At 44.9% G+C, this 24,401-nt stretch overlaps 6 protein-coding genes across 14 annotated transcripts; 2 read left to right on the top strand and 4 right to left on the bottom strand.

Annotated features, from left to right (window-relative positions):
- Positions 1 to 13: 13 nt before the first annotated feature.
- On the bottom strand, positions 14 to 6,680 carry LOC117135782 (protein telomere ends associated). 8 transcript variants are annotated; one of them, XM_033296257.1, is made up of 12 exons: positions 6,535 to 6,671; positions 6,034 to 6,471; positions 5,665 to 5,979; positions 4,748 to 5,611; positions 4,657 to 4,695; positions 3,849 to 4,592; positions 3,344 to 3,793; positions 3,053 to 3,277; positions 2,449 to 2,992; positions 1,860 to 2,385; positions 259 to 1,793; positions 14 to 174 (listed from the first exon to the last, which is right to left on the bottom strand). In XM_033296257.1, exons 2-11 carry the CDS (start codon positions 6,462 to 6,464, stop codon positions 280 to 282), a joined length of 5,652 nt encoding a protein of 1,883 aa, XP_033152148.1. In that variant the 5' UTR covers positions 6,465 to 6,471; positions 6,535 to 6,671; the 3' UTR covers positions 14 to 174; positions 259 to 279. The 8 variants fall into 8 exon arrangements, with proteins under 8 accessions (XP_033152148.1, XP_033152149.1, XP_033152146.1 ...); XM_033296258.1 differs by having other exon boundaries at positions 3,344 to 3,790; XM_033296255.1 differs by having other exon boundaries at positions 3,053 to 3,280; positions 6,535 to 6,670.
- Positions 6,681 to 6,941: 261 nt separating this feature from the next.
- On the top strand, positions 6,942 to 15,851 carry LOC117136063 (oxysterol-binding protein-related protein 9). 2 transcript variants are annotated; one of them, XM_033296712.1, is made up of 15 exons: positions 6,942 to 7,364; positions 8,860 to 8,988; positions 9,471 to 9,707; positions 9,781 to 9,858; positions 11,186 to 11,429; positions 11,541 to 11,664; positions 12,632 to 13,039; positions 13,100 to 13,251; positions 13,311 to 13,412; positions 13,477 to 13,651; positions 13,713 to 13,848; positions 13,905 to 13,991; positions 14,420 to 14,541; positions 14,637 to 14,742; positions 14,796 to 15,851. In XM_033296712.1, the coding sequence occupies exons 1-15, from the start codon at positions 7,197 to 7,199 to the stop codon at positions 14,880 to 14,882; spliced, it is 2,355 nt and encodes a 784-aa protein (XP_033152603.1). In that variant the 5' UTR covers positions 6,942 to 7,196; the 3' UTR covers positions 14,883 to 15,851. The 2 variants fall into 2 exon arrangements, with proteins under 2 accessions (XP_033152603.1, XP_033152604.1); XM_033296713.1 differs by lacking the exons at positions 6,942 to 7,364; positions 8,860 to 8,988; positions 9,471 to 9,707; ... (1 more) ...; positions 11,186 to 11,429; positions 11,541 to 11,664 and adding an exon at positions 12,350 to 12,399.
- Positions 7,457 to 8,717, bottom strand: LOC117136066 (elongation of very long chain fatty acids protein 1). Its single transcript, XM_033296715.1, has 5 exons — positions 8,600 to 8,717; positions 8,435 to 8,543; positions 8,215 to 8,308; positions 7,913 to 8,159; positions 7,457 to 7,854 (listed from the first exon to the last, which is right to left on the bottom strand). Exons 1-5 carry the CDS (start codon positions 8,613 to 8,615, stop codon positions 7,520 to 7,522), a joined length of 801 nt encoding a protein of 266 aa, XP_033152606.1. The 5' UTR covers positions 8,616 to 8,717; the 3' UTR covers positions 7,457 to 7,519.
- On the bottom strand, positions 9,713 to 11,052 carry LOC117136064. The gene has a single exon (XM_033296714.1). It carries the CDS (start codon positions 10,846 to 10,848, stop codon positions 9,874 to 9,876), a length of 975 nt encoding a protein of 324 aa, XP_033152605.1. The 5' UTR covers positions 10,849 to 11,052; the 3' UTR covers positions 9,713 to 9,873.
- A 448-nt stretch (positions 15,852 to 16,299) lies between the features above and the next one.
- LOC117135656 (protein transport protein Sec24A) lies at positions 16,300 to 22,324 on the top strand. The gene is made up of 10 exons (XM_033296039.1): positions 16,300 to 16,485; positions 17,468 to 18,988; positions 19,050 to 19,176; positions 19,241 to 19,740; positions 19,794 to 20,019; positions 20,124 to 20,746; positions 20,802 to 21,034; positions 21,088 to 21,185; positions 21,239 to 21,377; positions 21,440 to 22,324. The coding sequence occupies exons 2-10, from the start codon at positions 17,492 to 17,494 to the stop codon at positions 21,549 to 21,551; spliced, it is 3,555 nt and encodes a 1,184-aa protein (XP_033151930.1). The 5' UTR covers positions 16,300 to 16,485; positions 17,468 to 17,491; the 3' UTR covers positions 21,552 to 22,324.
- A 111-nt stretch (positions 22,325 to 22,435) lies between these two features.
- LOC117135658 (uncharacterized zinc finger protein CG12744) lies at positions 22,436 to 23,561 on the bottom strand. Its single transcript, XM_033296041.1, has 2 exons — positions 22,729 to 23,561; positions 22,436 to 22,672 (listed from the first exon to the last, which is right to left on the bottom strand). Exons 1-2 carry the CDS (start codon positions 23,172 to 23,174, stop codon positions 22,636 to 22,638), a joined length of 483 nt encoding a protein of 160 aa, XP_033151932.1. The 5' UTR covers positions 23,175 to 23,561; the 3' UTR covers positions 22,436 to 22,635.
- Positions 23,562 to 24,401: the final 840 nt, after the last annotated feature.

Raw genomic sequence — 24,401 nt, 5'->3', positions numbered from 1 at the left:
CACACAAATAAAAAACAAACAAAAGCTTTTTTTTAACAGAATTTTACTTCTATTAATATAATCAAAACTTTATAAGAACCACTTAATTGGCTACAAATAAGAATATTTAACGAAAAATCTAGAAACAAATTGTCAACAATAAATACACATTTACTTCCGTGAACGTCGCCGAGTCTGGAAAATACAGAAAATGTAAATAATTTTAGGCAACGTTAAAAAATATTTATTCAAATAATAAATTTGTATAATAAATAATACCATATATGGATTCGGTGAATATTAAGTAACCGATTTACATTTTAACTGTTCGATACTGTTCAGAATGTTTGGCTTGATAAGCTCTTCTGCGTTGAAGGTAGTGTCTCGTTGGTCCAATGACTTATCAGCAGCATTGGCTTCGATGCAGGTACCCCATTCCCTGGATTCATTATCGAACTTAATGGAAAAGGGCGCGAATCTCGGGCTTAAGTTCATAAATAAGAATAAAACCCGTTTGCGAAAGTCCACTGTGGCATCCGTATGTGCCGGCCAGCTGCGTTTGTAGCAGAATTCTCCCAAATCATGGAGCACCAGCTCCAGATCAGATCGCAATGTGGATGAGAGGTAGGGAAATAGACTGGAGATCAGAGGACCCCGGACATTGCACAACTTATCGTTGATCTTGACCAACGCCTTCTGATAAGTTGACCCTGGTAGAGGTCCTTCGATCCGGTACTTAATTATTTGCTCTAGCGTCAGCGATTTATAGAAACTGAATAGCTCAAGATCGCGGAATATAACGCTGCTTTGAGGAGAGGAAGCGGCAAGGCGCTTCGGGGTACAAGCGTTGCTAGAAACAGGATGATCTTCTTTATTTACCTTGCAAGCACTGACATCGTTACCATCTAGTAGACCTTGTAGCTCGGAGCATTCCAACAGTGTATTGCCGACTGCGAATTCTTGCGATGGAGTGATGTTTACTTGGTGATGGGGAGGTCTTTCCGTGGGATTGGTCTTTGGAGTCTGACTCGTTGTGATATTTTGAGAGTCGGGAAGGCTAAGCGCTTTACTCTGGACCACTTTCACACCCATTGGCAACGGCTGAAACTCGTGTCTTAGTTGCGGAACCTTATCGTTTATCAGTTTCATTCGCTTGGAATTCAAACGTGGGCTGGCCGCCTGTCTTTTTTTAGGAATCACAGAAACCTGGCAGGCTGGCATAGACCGAACGCTCAACGTGTTTACGTTGGTCTCCAGTTGTGCAGGATCTGTGGACTTCGACACTTCTGTTTTCTTAACGTAATCATGATCCTCTGCGTGCACAGAATCCTCCGGAATAAAAAGTAGTTGATCCTCGGAATTCTGATTTTGTATGGCAAAGCAGGACAGACTTGGTCCATCACTTTCGGTGGAGTCCAAGTCTATTGTTTGCTCCTCGGAAGTAATGTGTTCCCATTGACATTTTTCGGAGTCACAAAATGCTCGTTGGTTATTAAGAAAACTGATGGGTTCCTGCTTGACAGATGTCATTTGCAATGACGCTGGTGCATCATATTGAGTTTCTGGCACCTGTGATGTTTCCTCAATTTCGTTGGCTACTAGAGGATCGACTACCATTTGTGGTACTTGCGAAGCTAATTCAACACCCGTCACGTCCACAAAATTCAAACTGTTGAGCTGTGAGGGCTGCTGACTAAGTTTATCTTCAGAAGGTTGGGTCGATATTCTACTACAAACAGTACTTGGACTTGAGGGAATTGATACTATTTCAGTTGGTGTATTCGCATCCCCATCTTTTACGCCACAAATTTCCTCTGTAAATAAATACATTATTAAAATATTGTACAGGTGTCAAACAAATCTTAACAAATAGCGCTCACTCAATAAAATCCTTTCTATAACTGGCTCCACCTCTCCGAGTTCAGCATTGAGTGTCTCATCTGCGATCTGTGGAACTCGTGGTATCCACTGGTTGTGAGCCCAACAGCACGCGTATAGTTTCTCTCTCTCTTGACACAATTGCACCACATCCTCAATTTCCTCGCCAGTGCGATGAATGTACTCCTGTGCAACGATGTGATCGAAATCCGAGTAGGAACTCAATTCCCAAGGGCTAACAATTTTAGGAGATATTTTGGACAGATTTAGCCTATCCAGCTGCACTCCCTTACTGTGGAGCAGGTGCTTAAAACGTGGCAATAAGACGAATAGATTTACAGGCCAGTTGCCATGGTCAACGACGTGTCTAAAGCAAAGGTGTAAGCTGTCTTCGCTTTTGTACAAGTCCTCGCCATCGTGAATGCTCGTATAGTAGGAAAATTCTTGAAGATCTAGTTGGTAGAGTATGCGCCAAATGGTTCTCATCACCCCTTCACTTGTGCAAATCAAATACTTAAGATTGTGCTCCTATTTGAAATGAGACTTGGGTCAATCAAGCTTTGCATTCCTTAATTAGATTTAATTACTTACCTTGCTTCCTTCTGCAAAAAATAATTCCTTTGCTCTTTCTAGAAGAAATTGATTTTCTCCTTTCTCTACTGAACTGGTTTCATTTTCGGAATTACCTTGGGTTGTGGCCCTTGCTCCATCTTCCGGAACTTTTGTCGATCCAGCTTCAAAATCAGTGTTTGGTCTGCTTGAATTATTAGATGATTCAGCATGGATCATTTCAAGCTTAGGCGGATTTTCAAGGTTATTATTTAAATTAACTGAACTACTTTCTTTCGTTGGCTCTGAACTCTGTTCCAACGCTTTCGGATTCCTACGCATTGCAGTTGCTTGTGTGTCAGTTGCTGTTTTTTGAGCTGTGCGGACACCTAGGTCAACCGAATTTGAAGACGATTGTGGCTCATTGTCTTCAGCAGTCATAGTGTCGGCAACAATATGCCCGGTAGATACGGAATACCTTTTATATTGTTCTTTTACAAATGCTTGTGTTACTGGGCAGTTGACACTATTAAACAATTTATCGTGAAAGTTATGGGCCGTATAATTCCACTCGATCTTCTGTTTGCTAAATATAATATCGTGTTGCATAAATGTGCTTGAATCCTTTAAACATTATTTTCTTTACCTCGATAATTCAGAAAGCCTTTCAGCATTTAGTTGACTACAATCTTTTAAGGGTTCCGTAACGGCTAGTTCATGCTGCAATTCCAGTGGCTGTGTGCCTTGGTTTTCAGTGACGTCTTCTGGGACAACTAATTCGTCTTCGGGAATAGGCTCTGGTTGTAATTGACACTGGTTTTGTGTAGTCATCGGCTTATTGATCGCTATCTTTGCGACTTCAGTTCTTTTTCTGCTGCAATTATAAGGTTTATTTTACACATACGAAAAAAAAAGTAAAAAGTAAATTTTGGTATACCTTCCCATTAAGATTTCTAAAGCATTTCTGCGAACAGGTAACGTCACTTCGCTTTTGGACTGAAGGCAACTTTCCTTGAGAGGTGTTCTAGTGGTGCCCGTCGCCAGGCAATCAGTTTCCTGTAGGCAATCATTCACATTTTTCCCTGGATAACTAAGCAATTGTTGTAGCATAGTGCCGGTACATGGCTTGAATCGACACGCGAACTTTTCCCTCATCTCTGGTCCAGAATAGAAGCCTTTGTAGTAGTCCCGAATAACCTCATTCTTGGATTTTCCTCTATACTCAACGCACTTCTGCATATTATTAGCAATATCATCTAGATTGCTCACATGACTTTTGAACAGCTCTAAGGATACAGGGTATGGCGGACACTCTTCTCCGGGCTTGTCGACATTAGAACTAGGCGTCCTTGTGGATGGTATATTTTCATGTTCAACTATTGGTCTGCTGGATTCATGACTTATTACTATTATATCTGAAAACAAATATAGGTTTAACTTACTCCTCTTCGGTGATATTTTGAGTTTTTTGTACTACATTTCTGGATGACTGAGGGCAACTTTCATCGCTTTGGTTTTCTGTGGTACAAGCCACCTGGCAATTTGGATCCTTTGGGTGTAGCTCCTTGTTTTTCGGTGGAAAACTTAGCAATTGTTTTATCTTTTTGCTGGGACATGGTTTAAATCGACACTCGAACTTCTCCCTCATCTCTGGTCCAGAATAGAAGCCCTCGTAGTAGTCCTGAATCACCTCCTCCTTGCCTTTTTCTTTGTACTCATCGCATTTTTGCATCTCATTAACAATATCGTCGAGATTGCTCACATGACGTTTGAACATCTCTAAAGAAATGGGATTTGGTGGACAATTTTCTGTTGCTGTTTTAGGAGTGAAAGGTACCTGGGACTTAGGTTCGTTTGGTGTTTTTGCATTATCTGTTCGATTCATTGTAAAAATTGCCTTTTCATCCAATGGCTTAGCTTTTTGATTTAGCTTAGCCAGCATCTTTGGATTGGGGCAATTGAATTTATACTTGAATCTTTGACGAACATCTTTGCGCGCATAAAATTTATTGTAAAACTGGCGGAAAAATTTTTTGCATTGTGGGTGCGAAGGATCAGAAATTAATTTTGACAGTTGATGCTCGTCTTTAATGTGATTATTTACTAGAATTGCTCGGATAATCTCGTCATAGTTAATATATTGCCGAAAAGTTTCAAGTGATACGGGAAAAATAAAGCGTCCATGTCTAAAAATTTTAGAAAAATTATTACTCAAAAATTAAAAAAAATGGTAATTTATATTTTTCTTACTTTTTAAGGTCCACTTCAACATCTGTCACAAAGGAAGTCCTAAAAAAGTGGTGTTAAAATTATGGAAACAATTCAGGTTACGCTAACTTACTCTGACACATCGGTAGAATCTGTAATCTCTTCAGGTCTAGCTGGTGTCTCATCCGAATCTCTGGTTTTTGAAGCAAGACTCCCTGGTGTCTTGAACATGGGTAGTTCAGAAACTAACGGAGGAGTCCCTAACTGGGGCGCGCTATCCGATTGTTTTTCGGCAACCTCCTTCCTCTGATGGGTTTTGACTTGAGGACTTAGCACATTAGAGGACATTTCGGGGGCTTTCGAACTGTGCAGATGGCGTTCTGGCGAAGTTAATGCCGGCATACATCTGCTTAGTTTGTTGGCATTGTTCCTGAGATTAGCTTGGTTTTCGGAAGTTTCAAAAGTATTATGGGACCTCGATAGCCCTTCATTCGTGCTACTAGCTTCTCCAGCACAATTCTCGGGAGATTTGACGACACGTAGCTCGTGATCTGGAGTAGGAGTAGCTAACTGGGACAGACCTTCACTCGGATCGTGGGCAACCTCCATGCTGGGACTAGTTTGGATTTGTGAAGAGTCATTGGTATTCTGCGAACTTAATAAACCTTTTCTTTCAGTAATATATGAGGTGTTTGGCCTGCGCGAATCAAGTCCCGGCGAGGGACTAGCTAACTGAGGAAGGCTTTGCCTAAGCTTTTCGGCAATATCTTTCCCGAGAATGGCCAGCATGCAGGCCTTGACAGTCGACGTACAAGGTTTTAATTTGTATGCGTATTTATATCGTATCCTCGGAGTAATGTAAAACGCCAGGTAATAGTCTAGGGCACATTCCTGGACGTCCTTGCTCGCATAATTATCGTCCAGCTGCCTCATTTGCTCCACAATGTCCGATAAGTTTGCCATATTCCTCTTAAATAGCTCGAAGCTGACGATGGAACTGTGAAATATTGATTGTAAAAAACAAGTATTTTAAGAGTTTCTCATACTTACTTATTTTTAAGCGATTTAATTGCAGCAAGCTCCGCCGCATTCTTGATAGCTTTCTTGTCCAGCGGCTTGCCAGATTCAAGCAACTTTTCCAAAGGGATTTCTGTCGTTGCATTAAAGATATTCGTAGGAGATCGCTTTTCTGGATACATGTAAAAACGGTTGTAGAACCTTTGCAATGTACGAAGACGACACTCATCATCGGACAGGAGGACCAGGCAATGCTCTATGCTCCTGACAATTTTTTTGAACAGTAACATCTTGTTGATGCACTTTAGGAATACATCAAAGGATACCGGAAAGATGAAGGCGCCACATCTGAAATGAGTCAAAACTGGTTCATCTGCTGTGCTCGAAAATAATGTTACCCACCTCTCCACATTAACAATAACGTCTCGAGATTCCGATCCTGATGGTTTACATTCAACTGCAACGCCTTGAACTGCATCATTTGGTTTCGCGGTTTCAGCGAGCGTCCTCGACTGGGTACCTTCAACTAGGATGTCGCATACGGGTCGCTCTACTTGAGATGGTCCTGGCGCTGCTACGTTTGCAACCTCGTTTTGTGAAATTCCTCCTGGCTCCGGTACTTTAAGCAAGTTGTCGCGTGTCCGCCTTGGACACGGCGCCACCTTAAAAGGGAACCTTGCCCGTATGCTGGGATTCCGGTAGAACTCTGTGTAGTACCATCTGCTCCACTCGGCCAGCGTTCTATTGTCTCCATTGGCAGTTTTCAACTCACTTGCAATTTCAGACAAATTAACGATTAACTTTTGAAATGCCGCAAAGGACACTGGATACATGTTGCTCCTGAAATCAAACAATATTTAAAGTGTTAAGTGTTACGATGTAAAGGATTCACGGTAACCTTACAACTTCTTCTATATAAGTAGCGTTATTTGTTGTTTATCCTAAACAACACAAACTTAACAATGTATATACATTTTAATACCGCGAAATAAACTACGCTGAATATAACAGCGTGACCGTTCTGCAAAATGCCAGTATTTATCGATAGCGAACGACTGAATATTTTCACTAAGAGAATTCGCACTTAAAAATTTCACAAGCCTTTTAATACTTAATACTTAATAAAAAAATCCTGATATTATTGTATTGCTTTAAACAGGGATATATTTTCATGGCTAGCTTATTTTGTATATTACCATTTTCCAAATGACTCCAAATTTGTAAGGTGTGCTAGATGGTAGTAGTAGGTGGTATATTCCAGCGGTCGCCGAGCGGCCACACTCGTGCTGCGATTAGGAGGGCTTGGAAATCATCGATATTTACGTACATCGATAGTTGGCAGGGCTTTGCTTTGTTTTGCAAATTCCAAGCGGAGTTGAGGCTGTGACAGATTGCGGGTGCGAGTTGTGAAGCAACATTGCGTCATCATCAGCTCCTGGCCAGAAAAGAGCTCAGGGAACGAGGCAGGTCCGCGCCCGGGGACAAGGAAAGCCTTCAGCCACGAGGACGCAGAGGGATCAAAGGCGGAGGAGGAGGCGGTGGCCGTGTCACGGGAGCTGGATCAAATGGCCAGCACCACTGGAAGTGTCCCCAGCCTGGGACCGCCCCAGAGCGGGAGTGGTGGATCTGGCACATTGGAGGGCACGCTAAGCAAGTGGACCAATGTAATGAAGGGCTGGCAGTACCGCTTCTTCGTTCTGGACGAGAATGCTGGTCTGCTGTCCTACTACACGGTGAGTGGCTGCAGTGCACCTCCTGACTGAAACCCATATCGCACCCAGAACGAACTCCCCATGGCCCGCAGTCTTATCTTATCTGCTATAGATACATTTGGATACACATACACACTTGTTGGTACCCTTTTATTGCGTGATTTGTGGACATGGGATTACTTTTTTGAGTCTGGCTGAGGGGTCTGACTCTTGCGCCGCTGCGAGGCTTGATAGGCACTATTGTAGAAGTCGTAAAAGCCGTAGAACATGCCTCCGATGACGGTGGTGAAGTAGAGGAGCACTAGGGGCGGCATGCCGCACAATACCAGCTGGGAAGCAACCTGCGTGAGGATGAGGGCAAACTGTGTCATCTGAATCACTGTGATGCACTTCTTCACTGGGGTTAGGGCCTGCACCAAGCTCTTATCCGCCACTGCCGCCACAAAGTAGTACGAGTACATGATAACGTGGACGATAGAATTCAAGAACACGCAGAAGTAAGCAGCAGAACCTGTAAAATTGAACGCATTTATGAAAATGATCGTTCACCCAGCAGCCGGCTAGCTTACCATTTTTGTTCAAGTTGATCAGTACGTAGACCAGCGTTACCGTAGAGAAGTGATGAAAGATGTGCAGCTTAGACACCTGGTTTTGTTTCTTGCGAAGCACAAAGATCACGGTTTCAATCAACTCGGAGATCTTTAGCCAGAAAAGAAAGTAGGCCAAGTTGTAGTACCGCCTCACGAGCTCTGGGCTGCTCCCGATGTCGCGGCACTTCCAAAAGATGTATATGGTGTTGTCCGTAATGTACAGGACCTGCGGGAGAAAAATCAATTAGCCAATGGTGCTGCTGTAAACTGCAAATATCCACCTCTTTTATAACATATATGCATGAAACCACCTGAATGAAGTTATGTAGCAAGATCAGCCGCTTGAGCTCGTAAGGTTTGCGCCATTCCATGAAACTATAAGCGAGGGATTAAAGGTCTTCTTTCTTAAATAAGTAAGCCAGCGAATCCACTGAATTGCTAATGTCCAGTCCACTGACCCGCATGCAAACAAGCGACTCTGGCATTAGCATGTGAACTTACTGCGGACCCGCTTTGGTGACGAAGTACAGATAGAGGACCAGCACGGTGATCATGTACCAGGGATCCTTATACATCGTGGGAATGTCCACCACCGATTGCAAATTTGGACCTGCAATTCGATTGAAGGCATGATACAGTTTTTTGACAAGTCCAAGAGGGGCTCACTTGCTGTCGCCTCCATTTTGCTTCTTTGTGTTGGGCTTCCGCTGGCCTGTATCCTTTAGGTGGCGTGGGACTGGTGGACTGCAGCTCTACCGCCTCGACCGCTGGCGAACATTTAAGCGTGAACAGCACGCCGACCACTGTTTTTATTTCCCCCAAGCATTGATTAGAATACATTAATTTATAGCACGCGTAATAGCCCTTTGACAGCACGAGCTGCGATTTAATGAACTTGCCTAATTCCGACTGCATTTCTGTTACAGTCGAAGGAGAAGATGATAAAGGGCGTGAGGCGTGGTTGTGTGCGTTTAAAGGATGCGCTAATCGGAATCGACGACCAGGAGGACAACACATTCACGATCACTGTGGACCATAAGACCTTCCACTTTCAGGTAAGTTTGTCCTAAGTAAATGGAAATAAAGATTGTCTATGGAAAGCTTGACCGAGAACAATATTTAACAGTTTCACTAATAGTTCAGAAATCACGGTAATAGCTTAAATACAACATTACTTGTTTTATGAACCGAAGAACCAGGTCATTCTTAATTCCACACTTGCATTGATTTGTTATGACGTCTAGTGGTATACGTAAGAACTATGTAGATCAAGAGGGCAGCACGTTTCTTTTAGCAATTCGCGGTTTCGTAGCAAAAGATATAAAGCAAGCATGATGGCCTATCCGCTAGGAAAGCAGAGTTTTCGTTCTATTACCGGAAAAGGGTATCCGGGCATCGACCCAGAAACCACTGTCTGGTCCTCACGTTCTACCTTTTGTTTGACTTTGTTGCCTTGATGTAACGATAAAACTTTTCCCAATACCCACACACAAGCAAAGGAGCCCACTAAACTTGCCAACTTTCCAAACGTTTGCAGGCGCGACACAACGAGGAGCGGGAGCAGTGGGTGCGCCGCCTGGAGGACACCATTCGACGCCACGCGAACCGGTCGCGTCTGTGGGACAGCCAAAGCGCTTTCTACATCGCCGGTGGCTACACGAAGGAAGGTGGCGGGAGCGGAACAGGCGGCAGAAGACCCAACCACCTGGAGTTGGTGGCGCGCCGTGTTTCCGAGGCAGATGCCTACCTCCAGCTGATGATTGAGCAAACGAACGTGAGTATTGTGCCACGTAATGCAGGCATTATGCAATTTATTGTGATTTTTTCTCGTTCTCTGTCCTGCCCAGTTGCTGGACAAACGCATCGCGGAGCTGACCGATCCGGTGGAGCAGTCAAAGTGCAAGGCACTCCAGGACAACGCAAATGTAAGTAAACAGCGGTTACACGTTTCCCTCTGCCTCAGTAACTACAACCTCCAGGTGCAGTTCGTCACGAAAGTTGTTTGAAAGTTTCTCCACTTCGGCGTACGTCAGACGCCAGTAGCTTTCGTCGACTGCCATGTAATAGTCCGCGTCCCAGTTATTATTAACCTTTCGAACACCTAAAACACAGCTGGTTTTTAGTGCAACATCTCTTCCATAGAGACTAAGCGTAACGTTCAACTGCAGTCCGTCGCTGGGTGTAACCAGCCAGAGGACGAACTCGCTGTTAGCCACAGGGCTATCTGGTGAACGCCTATCCCGCAGAGCCGATTTGGGATATGTCTGGGAAATTAGCACCACCACCGGGATGTGACCTTCCAGGTGCGAGTGTTGGTTCAGCAGGAATCTGTTATAGGGCTCACATTGTCGCTGGGATATCAATAACTGTTGTGCATTGTAAGCCAGGAGCCCCAACACCTGGTTATCAGGATTCTTACAGCTCGTCGGCTTAAAAGAAAGCACAGCCCGCTCATGTTTTCCTACGGGAAGGAAGCGCTGGAAGGAAGCTTCCTTGTTCTCATGATCACAGAGGTAGTGCAGCAAAAGCAACTGGCTGTCTATTCGTCTTTGGCAGCTCTCAAAGAGACAATTTTTTACCTCGCACTTTATCAACAGCTTGTTCGGTATGGTATCATCGTCCTTCAAAGGGACTTGACCTTCATCTGGAGGAGCAGCCTCAATGGTACCAAACATCGACTGAGACATTAGCTTTCCCTGATGCAGCTGAACCTTCTGCTGGTCATCCAGCTGTTGCATTCCAACGCGAAGCGTTTCCATATTTTCGTTGAGCTCCTTTATATCCGCTTTCAAATTGAGCATGGTGTTCACCTTGTTCTTCATCTCCAAGTGCGCTTCCTCACGCTTCTTTTTATACTCTTCGAATTGTGCGCACAACTTGTCGGCGCTGTGGAGCTGTGGGTCCAGAAACTCCATTGCGGATTAGCGCTAATTTTAGCCTTTAAACCTCAAATGTAGTTCGATTTGCTTGAAGTGCAGGAAATTTAGAGAATTCGTTGCGGGATTGTGTGTTTGTTATCCCAGTGAAGTTTGTGGTTGGAATCGTATATCCAGGCCCACTGGGCCACCCACTCATATCGATTTCCAATGCAAGTTCAGGGTTAAGAGGCGGCCAGATGCAAAAGCCTGAGAGAATGTCAATCGACCGGCAGCTGGCCACCCATGGCAGCTGCTCACTTCGTCTGCAAACTTTGGCAAAGCCAAACCACTTTTTTCACCACTCCCGTTGGCTAATACGTAGTTCTCATTTCAGGCCATGCTGGATCACATTAAGCACTCGATTGTCAGCCTGCAGATTGCCAAAAACATGGCCCACCCCATAAATGGAATCTACAACGGCCCACCGGCCACGGCCTCCACTAGTTCCTCAACCAGTGGAGTTGCCATGGGCAGTTGTAACAACATCCAGGCAGGTGGCCTTAAGGTACCCCTAGAGGGTCAAGTGATAGGCAAGGGTGAGCTGGTCGACGACGAGGAAGACTCGGCCACTGAGAACGGTGAGTGCTCTTGGCCAAGCAACTGGTCATCGAGCCAGGGTCAAGCGGTTCGAAATCAATGCGAAAGCTCAATTTGCATTACCCCCGATAATCTGGCATTAATCTTGGCAGCCACCACCGCTCCTTTGGGTTTAGTTGTGCCAGCGACCTCATACTCGAGCAGCGAGGGCGAGGATGACTTCTACGATGCCTACGACGATCCCTTCACCAGCATTGGCAGCTCCCCGATTGGCTGGTAAGTGGACCATTTGTGCAGGTCTTACAAGTAGCAACTAAGACAGCCCCTTGACCAAGTGCGCCGACTGGCCATCAATCAGATGCGATGCGGCAGCCGGCAAGCGTGCTATGTTATGTGTGATGTGTGCTGCGTGCTAATATTACGCATTCATTGCCCCCAGTCCGGAACCCCCCGCTCCGGCTCTACATCTCCTCCTTCTCCTTTGGAAAGGCGCATGCGCCTAAGCAGCGCATGCAAAATGCAATGCCCGAAGTTCGTCGCAGTCGTAGTTTCGGGGCAGCCTGTAATTTCTGCCAAGTCGCGTGTAAATAATAAATACAAAACCTTCTCCTCCGTCTCAACGGGCTCCCTTCGAAGCTTTGTTGGCACAGCTGACACCGCTTTGTCGTCGGCGACTCGCTTCGTCATCGACATCCTTCGGCCTAGTCGTAGCTAAAGTCGCCTTTGTGTATGCCTGTCAGTTCTAGTTTCGTTCGTCATCGCCTCGCAGTGTCAAAGAGCTCCTTTGGGTGCAAGTGGCCCCCCTCGGCTCTCCGTTGGATTTTTCAGTAGTTTTTTTGTTTTCCAGTAAATAGCATAGACTATTCGGCGGCTTTTGTCTACGCTTCGATTCGGTAGCTTCCGTTTTATGCCCGAAATTATGCAGGCGCTGGGAGTGCAGTAACGCATACGGCCAGCATCAGCGGCTGAAACCACCATGTTTAAGAAGTGGGTCCGACGCGTTAGCCTGAGGTGAGAATGTACAGTATAGAATGTACATATATGTGTGCCAGGTCGACGTAAGTGCTTCCCTCATAAATTGCAAATGAAGCCAGCAACAGAGGTGGCAAAGGAGGCGGATGTGGGTTGAGGATGCTGTTGTGCCCCGTGCCTTACACGCACATTATGTTTAAAGATTTATCCAAGGCATAGCCGGAATCCTAATCAACAAGTCCTGATTTCACTCTCATTTTTCATTGAACAGCGCAACGCGAGGCTTTGCGGAAACCACATCGCCTACGCATGAAAAGGCACCGGATGGATTTGCCAATGCCGAGCCAGTGGCTGTGGGCGATTCAGTTGCCCCCCAAACGCTGCCAGAGATCGATGAAAGTGTTGCCGATGCGGACACCAGCATTAAGACAGCGAGGACCGCAGTAAGTTCCCGAAGTGCCAGCTATGATAACGGAATAGACTACGACGCCCTGTACGAGGAGGAGGAGGAGACGGACCTCAGTATGGAGGCGCACGGATCGATGATCACGCACTTGCTGTCCCAGGTTAAAATCGGCATGGACCTCACGAAAGTGGTACTGCCCACGTTTATTCTGGAGCGCCGCTCGCTGCTGGAGATGTACGCCGATTACTTTGCTCATCCCGATCTGTTTATAAAGTATGGTCAAGTTCAAGGCGTTACATCAATAATATAACTTATAAGCATCTTACCCAATAGAATATCGGATCTAGATGATCCACGCGACAGAATCGTCCAGGTCTGCCGCTGGTATATGAGTGCTTACCATGCTGGGCGCAAAAGTGCAGTAGCCAAGAAGCCGTACAATCCAATTTTGGGAGAAGTATTTCAGTGCCATTGGGACATTCCTGGTAGGCAATGCAAAACAAGCTACTGTTGTCCACCACTTACATGTTTTCCTTAATATTAGGGATATCCCAAGACGCTCAGGAGGTACGCGACGGTCCAGTGCCTTGGTGCCGGCGGGATCAACTCACCTTTCTAGCTGAGCAAGTGTCTCACCATCCGCCAAGTAATATATATATATATAGACAAGACTTTCTTATGTTTATCACTTACGCATTTATTTGTTTCAGTTTCTGCCTTTTATGCGGAGCATTATAATAAAAAAATAACATTTGCGGCCCATGTATGGACCAAGTCGAAGTTCTTGGGGCTCTCCATTGGAGTTCATAACATAGGTGAGGGTGTTGTGACCCTGGTGGATCGCAGCGAGGAGTACATAGTGACCTTCCCCAACGGCTACGGCAGGTGAGAACGTGTATCTAGTGTTTCTGCTTACAAACAACTGATGAATATTTCCATTACCTAGGTCTATTCTTACGGTGCCTTGGATTGAGCTCGGCGGTTCGGTGGAGATCAAGTGTCCGCAGTCTGGATACTATGCCAACGTGGAGTTCCTTACCAAGCCATTCTATGGCGGCAAACGGAACAGGGTCTCGGCGGAGGTGACTATCTCTTGATGTGCACCTTCGATTTGGTTATTAATTTGGATAATCCGTAGGTCTATGCGCCGAGCGAAAAGAAGCCTTTCGTATCTATTACGGGCGAGTGGAGTGGTTTGATGGAGGCCAAATGGCATGATAAAAACGTAAGTCGTCCAAAATATGTTTTGTTAATGTTTGTAGTGTACTATTATATATGGTTTCTGTAAATGTTGATCCTTTACTTGTACTTTTTCCTCCGCATACTGCGCCAAAACGCTGCAACAAACAACCCCACGAGTTGGCAGCCACATCCACCCTTCACAACCCCACCTAGACCTCTACTTACTATCCACGATTCTTCTGCTTTTCTCTTAAATAGCTCGGGAGCATTTCCTCTGTGTGTTTACTTTGTTTGTCTAGAAAATCGAACCCACAAATTAACCCTATGCCTGATTGTCCAACGTTGTATTCAAATTGTTGCTATCTGTACTTATATATGTATATATATATGATTGTTGTGTGTTCAGTATTACACCCAATCCCAATCAGTTGACCACATAGTGAATCTGAATGAATCTCTTGAATTTTCTAGAAAACCGAAGTATTCGTCGACGTAAATCGCATACCCATATTTAAGAAACAAGTTCGACCAATCGTTGAGCAGGATGAGTACGAATCGCGACGCGTTTGGAAGGAAGTGACAGCGGGACTCAAGTAAACAGCATACCAATCTGCCATACCAATTATTCCCTGACCCTCAATTGCGTGTCATGAAAAATGTAATCTCTTTGTTCGTTGCTCTTCCGCAGGTTCAATGACATCGAGCGCGCTACAACTGCCAAATTCGTTGTGGAGCAACAGCAGCGTGATCAAGCCAAGGTGCGCAAGGAATACGATCTAGCCTGGGAGCACAAGGTACGTCACCACGATATAGGGTAAATCAGTTGATAGATAATATTCGTCCACAGCACTTTAAGCCCGTGGGCGACAACTGGATCTACGCCAAGCCGCTGAGTCAGCGCATGTATCTGCAGGAGAAAGAGGCCAAGAGATAATGCCTCCGACTGACATCGAGAGCAACAACACCAAAAACGTCTATATATATGGATCATATCAAGAACGAGCCTCAACTATATGTTTAATTCCACAAGTGCGCAAACCTCTCAACACTGACGATACAACGTAACGAATGCAGGAAAAGTTAGAGCAACAACTGAACTGGCGAAGGAGATCCACGATGTAGGCTCCAGGGTCTGGTTATTGTAAATAATATACACAGAGAAAAAGAAAAGAGTAAAGCTCTGCTCATTAGGTTGGAACGCGAGTCAAGCCCGAAAGCTCAGCGGACACAGAAGAATCAAACACTCACAGTTTCTATACAGAATTAACGATTATTATTTACTACTAAGTACTAGTGTGTTTCAAAGGCAATCGCAGTAAACTGCAACACAATGACACCTATTCAATACCTTTTACATTACTAACATTTACTAACTAGCAACAAAGAAAGAAATCCAATACATAATGGGATATATCAAAAGTTGTAGATTACAAAATGATAGTTACTTAAGGATAGAGATTCTATTTTTGAAATAAAAGACTCTGCTATAGACAAAATACAATACCGACACGCTAGTATCCGACAGATACTGCCCCTCGCTTCTTTTCAAGACCCCAGGACAGACACACGGACATAGAACACACGGTGCACAATGATTTTCCAGTCGCATAGTTTATTAATCAAATACGATTACCTTTAGTATTATGTTTCGAATTCCAATTGTCACAATAATAACAATAAAGCTTTACCAAAAGTCCGCTGCTGACACACCTTTACACCTTACTGTAATAGAATCCAATTGAAAACCGAACTCCTAGACACGGTGAAAAATAAACATTAAATTTAATTTATAACTTTATAACTTACAAGCCAGAAAGCAACACCACCCACACAGCAAATCTACCGACTACTCTCACGCAAAGTTAACGCAAAATGAAACGAATAAAGTAAATACGCTTCGAAATTGATTTAAAGTAATATTTAACGAACTAGTTACCCCGTAGAATAAAAGAATTGTAATCCCAATGGCTTTAATTGGAACTTATATCCAAGCCCGGGTGAAACTTGTATATATTTTTGCGATTTTCTTTTTAACCAACGTGTTAATTGAGAAACTGAGCTAATACCCCAAGCAGATTGATTGAAACTGATACAAATATTGCAAATAAAGCGATTTGTTCTTTAAGCAGTTGTGATGGATTTTGGATTTCGGGCTTATGAACATTGAAATATACGATACATAAAATGCGACATACTCCTATCATTAACAGAGTTTTATAATATACTTTGCTTATCTTCTCTGATAAACATTGCGTTTAGTTTTAAATTTGAATTGTTACAAAAATAATGTTACCTCGGTATCGATAGCCTTTTATTTGCAATCGATAGGCGACCTAGAGCAGTGTCATCTCTTTTTTAAAACGCACGGTCACACTATTGACGTGGCCTCAAAATTTTTTGTTCTCCGGAAAATGCAAAAAGTTTGCATTTAAGTTAATTGTGCATAGCAGCGTACGACGCCAAGTCCAAAGAATCCGCCTGCCAATCTAGGACGTGTTCGCATCCATCCGGAGCACGCGAGGAGCGCTTGAAATCGTGTAAGAAAGAAACTAGTGCGGAAGGAAGTTTTGGGAGTGGAGAGAGCGTAGGGAAGTGCGAAAATCGTTTAATTTTCCTTCGCGGGGAAAAATCCAGCCAAGGACTCAACAAAAGCCCAGAACAAAGGGTCCAGCCAGTGGTTTCCACACCTGTATTCGCTTTTTGTCTCACAACGAAAGGCGGAAAAGCCAATTCATAGTCCGCAGCAAAATCGCCAATCAAGGGCGCAAGAAGAAGAGGCAACTACAAAGTGCAAGTGCTGGTCGAGGAACTTCATGCCAATGAAAACTGAAGCTCGGGAAGGTGATAAGTGATTGGTTACCATGTTGTAGGCACCACATTCGATATGCCTTGATTGCCCCAATTTCTTTGAGTGGGTGGTGGGGTGGTGGGCGTGGCGGGTTGACTTCGCCAATAGGCACGTCATCAAAAATTCGCTTTGTTCAGGAGACGAATCCTTTCTCTTCCTGCTTGCCTCCACTGCATCTGGGTCACCAACCAAACCGACCCACCTTCTGCGATCGTTGATGGCGAGGTCAAGTGCTTGGGGCACGCACACTTACACGTTGTTCATCACATAATAACCCATAACGATCTGCTGTCGAAGCTGTTTAAACAGCCAAATATGATATGAAATTATCACCCTATTTCCGACTTACTGTTGACGTAGACACAGTTCTGTAAACAATGGATCAAGACATTTACCTACGCAGCCAGTCTAGCTTCAAAGCTCCAATAGCGCAGAATTTCGCATTCCATTTGATCAGCTATCACTGCAAATTCTACACTGTCTGTAAGCGGGAAAAGCATCCCGCTTGAGAACTTTACAACTTTTATCAGCCGCACATTGTTCATGTTACTCGTATTTTGGCATTGAACGATAAGATAATTCCTAGTTTCATGTCGGCATGTTCGGCAGCAACGCAACCTTCGCCAGTGATAAGATAGCAACTAAACAAAATGTAATTCTTCATCTTTCAGACCACAAACCTATGAATTAGCAGCATGTCGACTTACAATCCGAACTTCGTGCCTCCCGCCCACGCTCCTATGCCCCTGAACGGAAACAATTTTGTGAATGGTGTGCAAGGAAGCGTTCCGCAGCAGCCAGGTGGTCCTCCACCTGGTCAACAGTATATACCACAGAAGCAGCCACAACAGTTCCAGCAACCACCCCCTGCAGCAGCTTTTCCGGGAGCAGGAGCGGCAGGAAATGTGCCACCGCCGCAGCAGTTCAAGAGTGGTAATACGAACCAGTTCTTGCCGCCCACGTCTGGAGCAGCTACACCTCTGCAGCAACTGCCGCCTAGCACGCTGCCGCCCCATCTGCGTCCGCCCACCGTTAACGGACCACCCATTACGAACGGCAGCAATGGGGCGTCCAGTGCGAACTCCTCGCGTACTGCATCCCCAAGGCCAATAGGAGCTGCCCCTCAATATGCTCAAGGACCAATTGCTGCAGCGCTGAACAATCCGCCCCTTGCGTCGGGTCTGCGTCCTTCGCCCCAACCGACGCACCAATCCCTGACCAACTTGACGAGCAATCTGGAAAATCTTAACTTGAATACCACCCGAGCAAATGGAGGTACCAGCGTTTTGCCACAGCCCCAAACTCAGTTACAGTACCCACCTCTAACACAAAAGGATGGCAGGGGAGTGGCCTCGGCCCAGACGGGTCCACCGCAGTTCAACGACGCCAAGAGTCTGTTGGCGGCCAGCGGAGAGGCCGCTGCAATAGTTCCCAATGCCATGGCGACGCCGTTTAGTGTACAAAAGCCTCCCAATTTGGCTCCAAATCCGGCCAAAATGTACGGAAGTGCCTCGGTGGGCAGTAGACCAACACCAGCGGGCCAGCGAATTCCATACGGAGTACCCCCACCAACTAACCCCGAGCAGCAGAGTCAGCAAAACAACAATCTACAGAATGCACCGCCGCCACCAAGAGCAGGAGCAGTATGGCCGCCGAGCTTACCAAATGTAGCGGCGCCGGGAGCCCAACCCATGATGCCGCCAGCTCAGCAGACATCACAGACGTATCCATACTCCCAAGTTTATCAACCAGCACCACAGCAACAGCCACCACCTCCTCAGCCTGCAGTGCAGCCACCGCCGCCGGGAATGTTCGGAACCCAACCCGCTGGAGCTCCACTGCAGTATCAGGCACAGGCGCCTCCTCAGGGTTACGGACAACATCCTCAGCAACAACCACAGAGTGCACCAGGGGGCCCTTATGGAACCAGTGCTCCACTAAACGTGGCTCAGCAGGGATTCAGCAGATTGTGGGGACAGGATACTATTGACCTGATGCAGAACCGGCATATCTTAACGCCGGCAACGTTGCCTCCGCCAAAAGTGGTTTTGCATAACCAGTTTCACGAATCCATTAACTGTAGCCCGAGCATTATGCGCTGTACGCTGACCAAGATCCCTGAGAGCAACTCTCTGCTCCAGAAGTCACGTCTGCCCCTGGGTATTGTGATACATCCCTTCCGTGATGTCAATGTAAGAATTTTATTCAATATATTATAATATTAAAGACTTTAACTTGGCAATCCTCCCACAGAGCCTCCCTGTTATTCAGTGCATCAACATTGTGCGTTGCCGGCTGTGCCGCACTTACATAAATCCCTTCGTTTACTTCGTGGACAGCAAGATGTGGAAGTGCAATCTGTGCTATCGAGTTAACGAATGTAATTGAAAAGAATTCCCAGCATATAATGGATTTAGTAATCCAATGTTTCTTTGTACATGCAGTGCCAGATGACTTTCAATTTGATCCGGCCACAAAGACATACGGCGACGTAACCCGAAGGCCCGAGGTTCGCTCTAGCACCATAGAGTTTATTGCTCCATCGGAGTACATGTTGCGACCGCCGCAGCCGGCCATGTACCTGTTTCTCTTCGATGTCTCGATAATCGCGCAGCAGAGTGGCTATCTGGAGGCCGCATGCGCCGTACTCAACCGGCACTTAGACGAGATGCCCGGTGACGCGAGGACCCAGGTGGGATTCATCTGCTTCGACAGCTTCGTGCACTTCTACAGCATGGCCGAGGGGCTCAACCAGCCGCACGAAATGACGCTGCTGGACATCGAAGACCCCTTCCTGCCACGTCCTGATAGTTTGCTGGTAAACCTGAAGGAGTGCAAGGAACTGGTGCGCGATCTATTAAAGCAGCTGCCTAAGCGGTTTGCCCACACCCACGATCCGGGGTCCGCCTTGGGTGCTGCTCTGCAGGTTGCTTTCAAGCTAATGGTGAGTTGAGTTATGCAAAGAGGAACCTTAATCATCGTGAATACTGCTTACAGCAAGCGTCTGGCGGACGGATAACCGTCTTTCAATCGTGCCTTCCCAATAAGGGACCCGGAGCTTTGGAGCCGCGCGAAGATCCCAACAACCGCTCGGCAAAGGACGTTGCTCACCTTAACCCGGCAACCGACTTTTACAAGCGCTTTGCCCTAGAGTGCTCCGGCTATCAAATAGCCTGTGATCTCTTCCTGATGAACCAGCAGTACAGCGACATGGCAACCATTTGTAAGTGACTCTTAGTGATGTAAATTCAATCTGCCTTTTTGCATTAAGTTCTCTTTCGAGTAATAGAGCACCGTAGACTTATTGGAGTTTCATTTTCCCTATAGCTGGCATAAGCAAACACAGCGGCGGCTGTGTACACCACTTCCCGCTCTACCAGAAGACCAAGCCACACATGGTAGATTCGTTCCGGTCGTGTTTCAAGCGCTATCTTACCAGGAAAATAGGATTTGAGGCGGTAATGCGAATCCGCTGCACTCGTGGCCTGCAGGTGCATACATTCCATGGAAACTTCTTCGTGCGCTCCACGGACCTGCTCTCGTTGCCAAACGTGAATCCGGATGCGGGATATGGAATGCAGATCTCCTACGAGGAGAGCCTGACGGACGCGAAAACGATTTGCTTCCAAGCTGCGCTGCTCTATACGAACAGCGAAGGAGAGCGCCGAATCCGGGTGCACACCGTGTGCTTGCCGGTTACCGCTTCGCTTCCAGAGGTAATGCACTCAGCAGACACGGAAGCTATCATCGGACTGCTGTCCAAAATGGCGGTTGACCGGTCGGTCGCCTCGAACTTGTCAGACGCCCGCGATGCATTCATCAACGCTACGATCGACGTTTACAATGCCTTTAAGATAGCACAAAATCTGCCATCGGGACAGTCCGGTCAGCTGATAGCGCCGCGCAGCCTGGCGTTGCTCCCGCTCTACATATTGGGCCTGCTTAAGCACGTGAGTTTATTGCATATGATCTTAGTTATCGCAGCTAATTTCGGTTTTCCACTAGCCCGCTTTCCGTGTGGGAACTAGCACACGACTGGATGATCGGGTCTACGCCATGGACTGCATGAAAACGCTACCGCTGGACCAGCTAATGATGTACGTGTACCCGGAGCTGTACAAGATCGATGCGTTGATCTACCACGCACGCAACTCGAACATTAGTTCAAACCAGGATGACGATGAGGACGAGGATGAACCGTTGCCGGAGCTGCCGCGTCTTCAATTGTCCGCGGAACAGTGAGTAGAGTTGATTTATTTTTGACCTTCGATAACGAACGCTTTAACTACAGCTTGGACTCTCGGTCAATATTCCTAATGGACTGCGGCACTCTGATAATGATCTATGTCGGCCTTAATGTGCCGCCTGATGTTTTGGAGGCTGTGCTGGGTATGATCTTAAAATCCAACCAATTTGTGTTACTAACCTGTTTCTAATTTCAGGCATCAGCTCCACTGCAGAGCTGGGTGACTATGTATACGGATTGCCAAATGTTGTGAGCAACGAAAACGATGTGCTGAAGCGTTTTATTTTGCGACTCAACTACGATAAGCCCTACTCTGCGCTGGTGCAGATAATTAGGTAAGTGGACCACTATTAAAATGTTGTTAGAACCTTGCTAATTTTTGTATCTTAAATTAAAGGGACACGAGCACGGCCAAGGGCCAGTTCATCGAGAGATTAACCGACGATCGCAGTGAATCTAGTTTGTCATACTATGAATTTTTGCAACACATTCGGGCTCAGGTTAAATAGTACATAAGCAGGATATCCTACCACTATTGTATGCAGCATAAATACGAGTTTCTAAGAACCTAAAAACTCAGACTCTGGTGACTAGAAGCGCGAAGCGAATGAGGTGACACTGGCGCGAAACAATGGAGACCAGTTCGGGACAGACATACACTTGATTCACCATAACCACCCATCCCCAACCCACTCTCCCGGCTTAGGTAATTTTAAAGTGCATGTATTTATTTATTTGTTGATTTGTTGCACTAAAAATAAAATTAAATCAATTAAAGATCATAGTAAATGCGAGAGAGCCAACTTGTCACAACAGAAACTAAGATATTGCCAGTTCGTTTAGGGCGAACATTAGTCAAAAGTTCAGCTAACCAGTCAGTAGAGCTCCCGAAGAAGAGGATGGCTCTGTTATTTATTATAGAAACTTTATGCAATAAACCAACGAAACTGTTGTACATTATGCTTTAGCGCGATTTTTGTTCGTTCCAACTGCTTCAAACATTCTGCAAACTTCTCAGCCCCACAAATTGTTATCGCTTACCCCAATTGTTTGCTGTTTTCAGTAGTATTTATTTTCCGGAGTCCAGAGAAACCTATATTTATTTATAAGTGTAAGGAAAGGCGCTTTGTTGCACTGTAGTTAGCGAACTTATTTCAAACGAATGTACGGAAATAGATTTGGTATTGTGTATTGCATTCATTGGACTGCTAGGCAGTGAATGTCTTAAGCTTAGAAGGAATATTATACTGTATCAATAAAGAGACCCCATCCCTGTACCTCAGGTGGCGCAGTTGTCGTTCTTTGAGTGGGCTAACTAATCGAAAAACCATATACAAATACTGTACCATACTTTATACACATACGAGTACATCAAGATATAAAGCGAAATAAATTTTAATTAAATCATAAGGCAATGCGTTTTATTTTCATATATACAGGCACATATGTTGCTTTCTTTCTTAAATCCCAATATAGTTTTGGGAAAGACCCTAATTTAATTGAGAATCATTTACAATGGATGGATGATGGCGCATTAGACTCAATAAATCGGTGAGCACTTGCCAAGTTATTTTATGCTAGTTCTATATTCCTCTACATAAAAGAGTTATCAGCGCCTAGCCAAAGATTCCTGCAAACATATCAACTTTAATAATTGACAGATATGAATTGGGTATCTGGACTTACGGATTGAAGAAGGGGGAGCGCGGCGGATACTTCTTCTTCGGTGGAGGACACAAGATGGGATCTAGCTTATAATCGTTTGTTGTGTCTAGACTTTTGGGAGTGTGGTGCTGCCAATCTAAGGACTTCTCATCTGGTTGGTAGCCATCGGTCGCGTGCTCAATCTTCACGTGTACCTTGAGATGATCCTGGAGCAGGAATACCTTCTCGCAGAGCTGGCATTGAAAGTGTCCCTCTGTGTTGGGCACATGGGCTTCATGGTATCTTTTGTAGTGCTGGTGCAGCTCCAGCGAGGATCGCATCGCGCGCCCGCATAGATCGCATGTTTGACCGGTGCTCACCGGCTGCGGAAAGTGTATTTGGAGGTGTTCGTCCAGCTTCTCAGTGGCATCAAAAGTCTGCTCGCACAGCAGACAGGAAAGTTGCACTTGATCCAACGCCGTTTCCATTATATATTTATTTCACATGCAACTTGTTTATTTTTATGTTAGCTTAGAAATATACCGTGGTAAACGAATGGAAACTCTCTCATATATTTTCAATTCATTAACTTGTGAACTGTGAAATTACTACTCCCATACGGTTCCTCGTGTTCTGCGTTATTCTCCGTTATTTACATGTCTTCCTTTTTTACGCAATGTCCAGACTATTCCATGCGCATTTAAATGTCACTAGTCTTCCCTTCGGATACAAGAAATCGACTGTTCTTTCATTCTCCACAATCATTGTGAAAACTGGAGAGAGCGCAGTGTATATCAGTGTTGCGCGTTAAGCTTCTTTTAGCTATAACAAAAATAGCTATTGTGGGTAGTGCGACTTAGGGCAGATATCGATCAGCGCTGGCTCGACAAGTTATCGAAAAAAAAGAGCGCAGTCTAAAACAAACAGTACCCTTTTCTTTCCATATGAAATGGGTTTAATTCGAAAGGTACAGTTAGCATACTTTTCTTTTCTTTCTAAACCTACACAGCATTATGTATGTACTCGATTTAGGAGTTTTTCTAGTAAAACAAATATTAGGCTTGCAACTTAGCCGAAAAATGTGCGATCATATTTAAACCGCTTCCAAATCTGAAAAGGCAAATATTATAAGGAGATATAGAGGCGCACATGTACATATGTATGTATACATACAAATTCAAATATTTACTTAAATTATGCATTTGTATATATATTCTTGATCAGGATCAATAGCCGAGTCGCCGAAACGCCTCGAGCTCAGAAACTATAAAAGTTAGTATGTTGAGATTAAGGATGCATCTTCCAGAGACAAAAACGCAGCGAAAGTTATGAATTTTTAAATTTCGCGTTCGCATTTCCACTAGCTGAGTAACGGGTATCTAATAGTCGGGAAACTCTACCATATTTCTTGGTTTAAAACTAAACCTAAATACATACATACATATGATTTTACACGCCTTGAGTTTAAAGATGATATTTTTTATGTATAGCCCGAAAAATGTATAAATTTTTTTTGGATACACAAACTAAACACCAGACAAACATAAAGATTAGCAAGCAAGTAACGAATTAAATTTGTGTAGGTCCTAAGCTCAATTTTCTGATAACGTTCGCGTTGCTCAGCCGAGAAACTGGAAATAAAAAGCTAACTAAAGCATTATGTTCCCTTATTACATTAATTATATATTATTATTTAAAGTTGTTTAAAAAGTTAT

Source organism: Drosophila mauritiana, chromosome 2R (genome assembly GCF_004382145.1).
Source record: "Drosophila mauritiana strain mau12 chromosome 2R, ASM438214v1, whole genome shotgun sequence".
NCBI lineage: Eukaryota > Metazoa > Arthropoda > Insecta > Diptera > Drosophilidae > Drosophila > Drosophila mauritiana.
The sequence above is the reverse complement of the archived record's forward strand: the minus strand, read 5'-3'. Positions and strand labels throughout refer to the sequence as shown.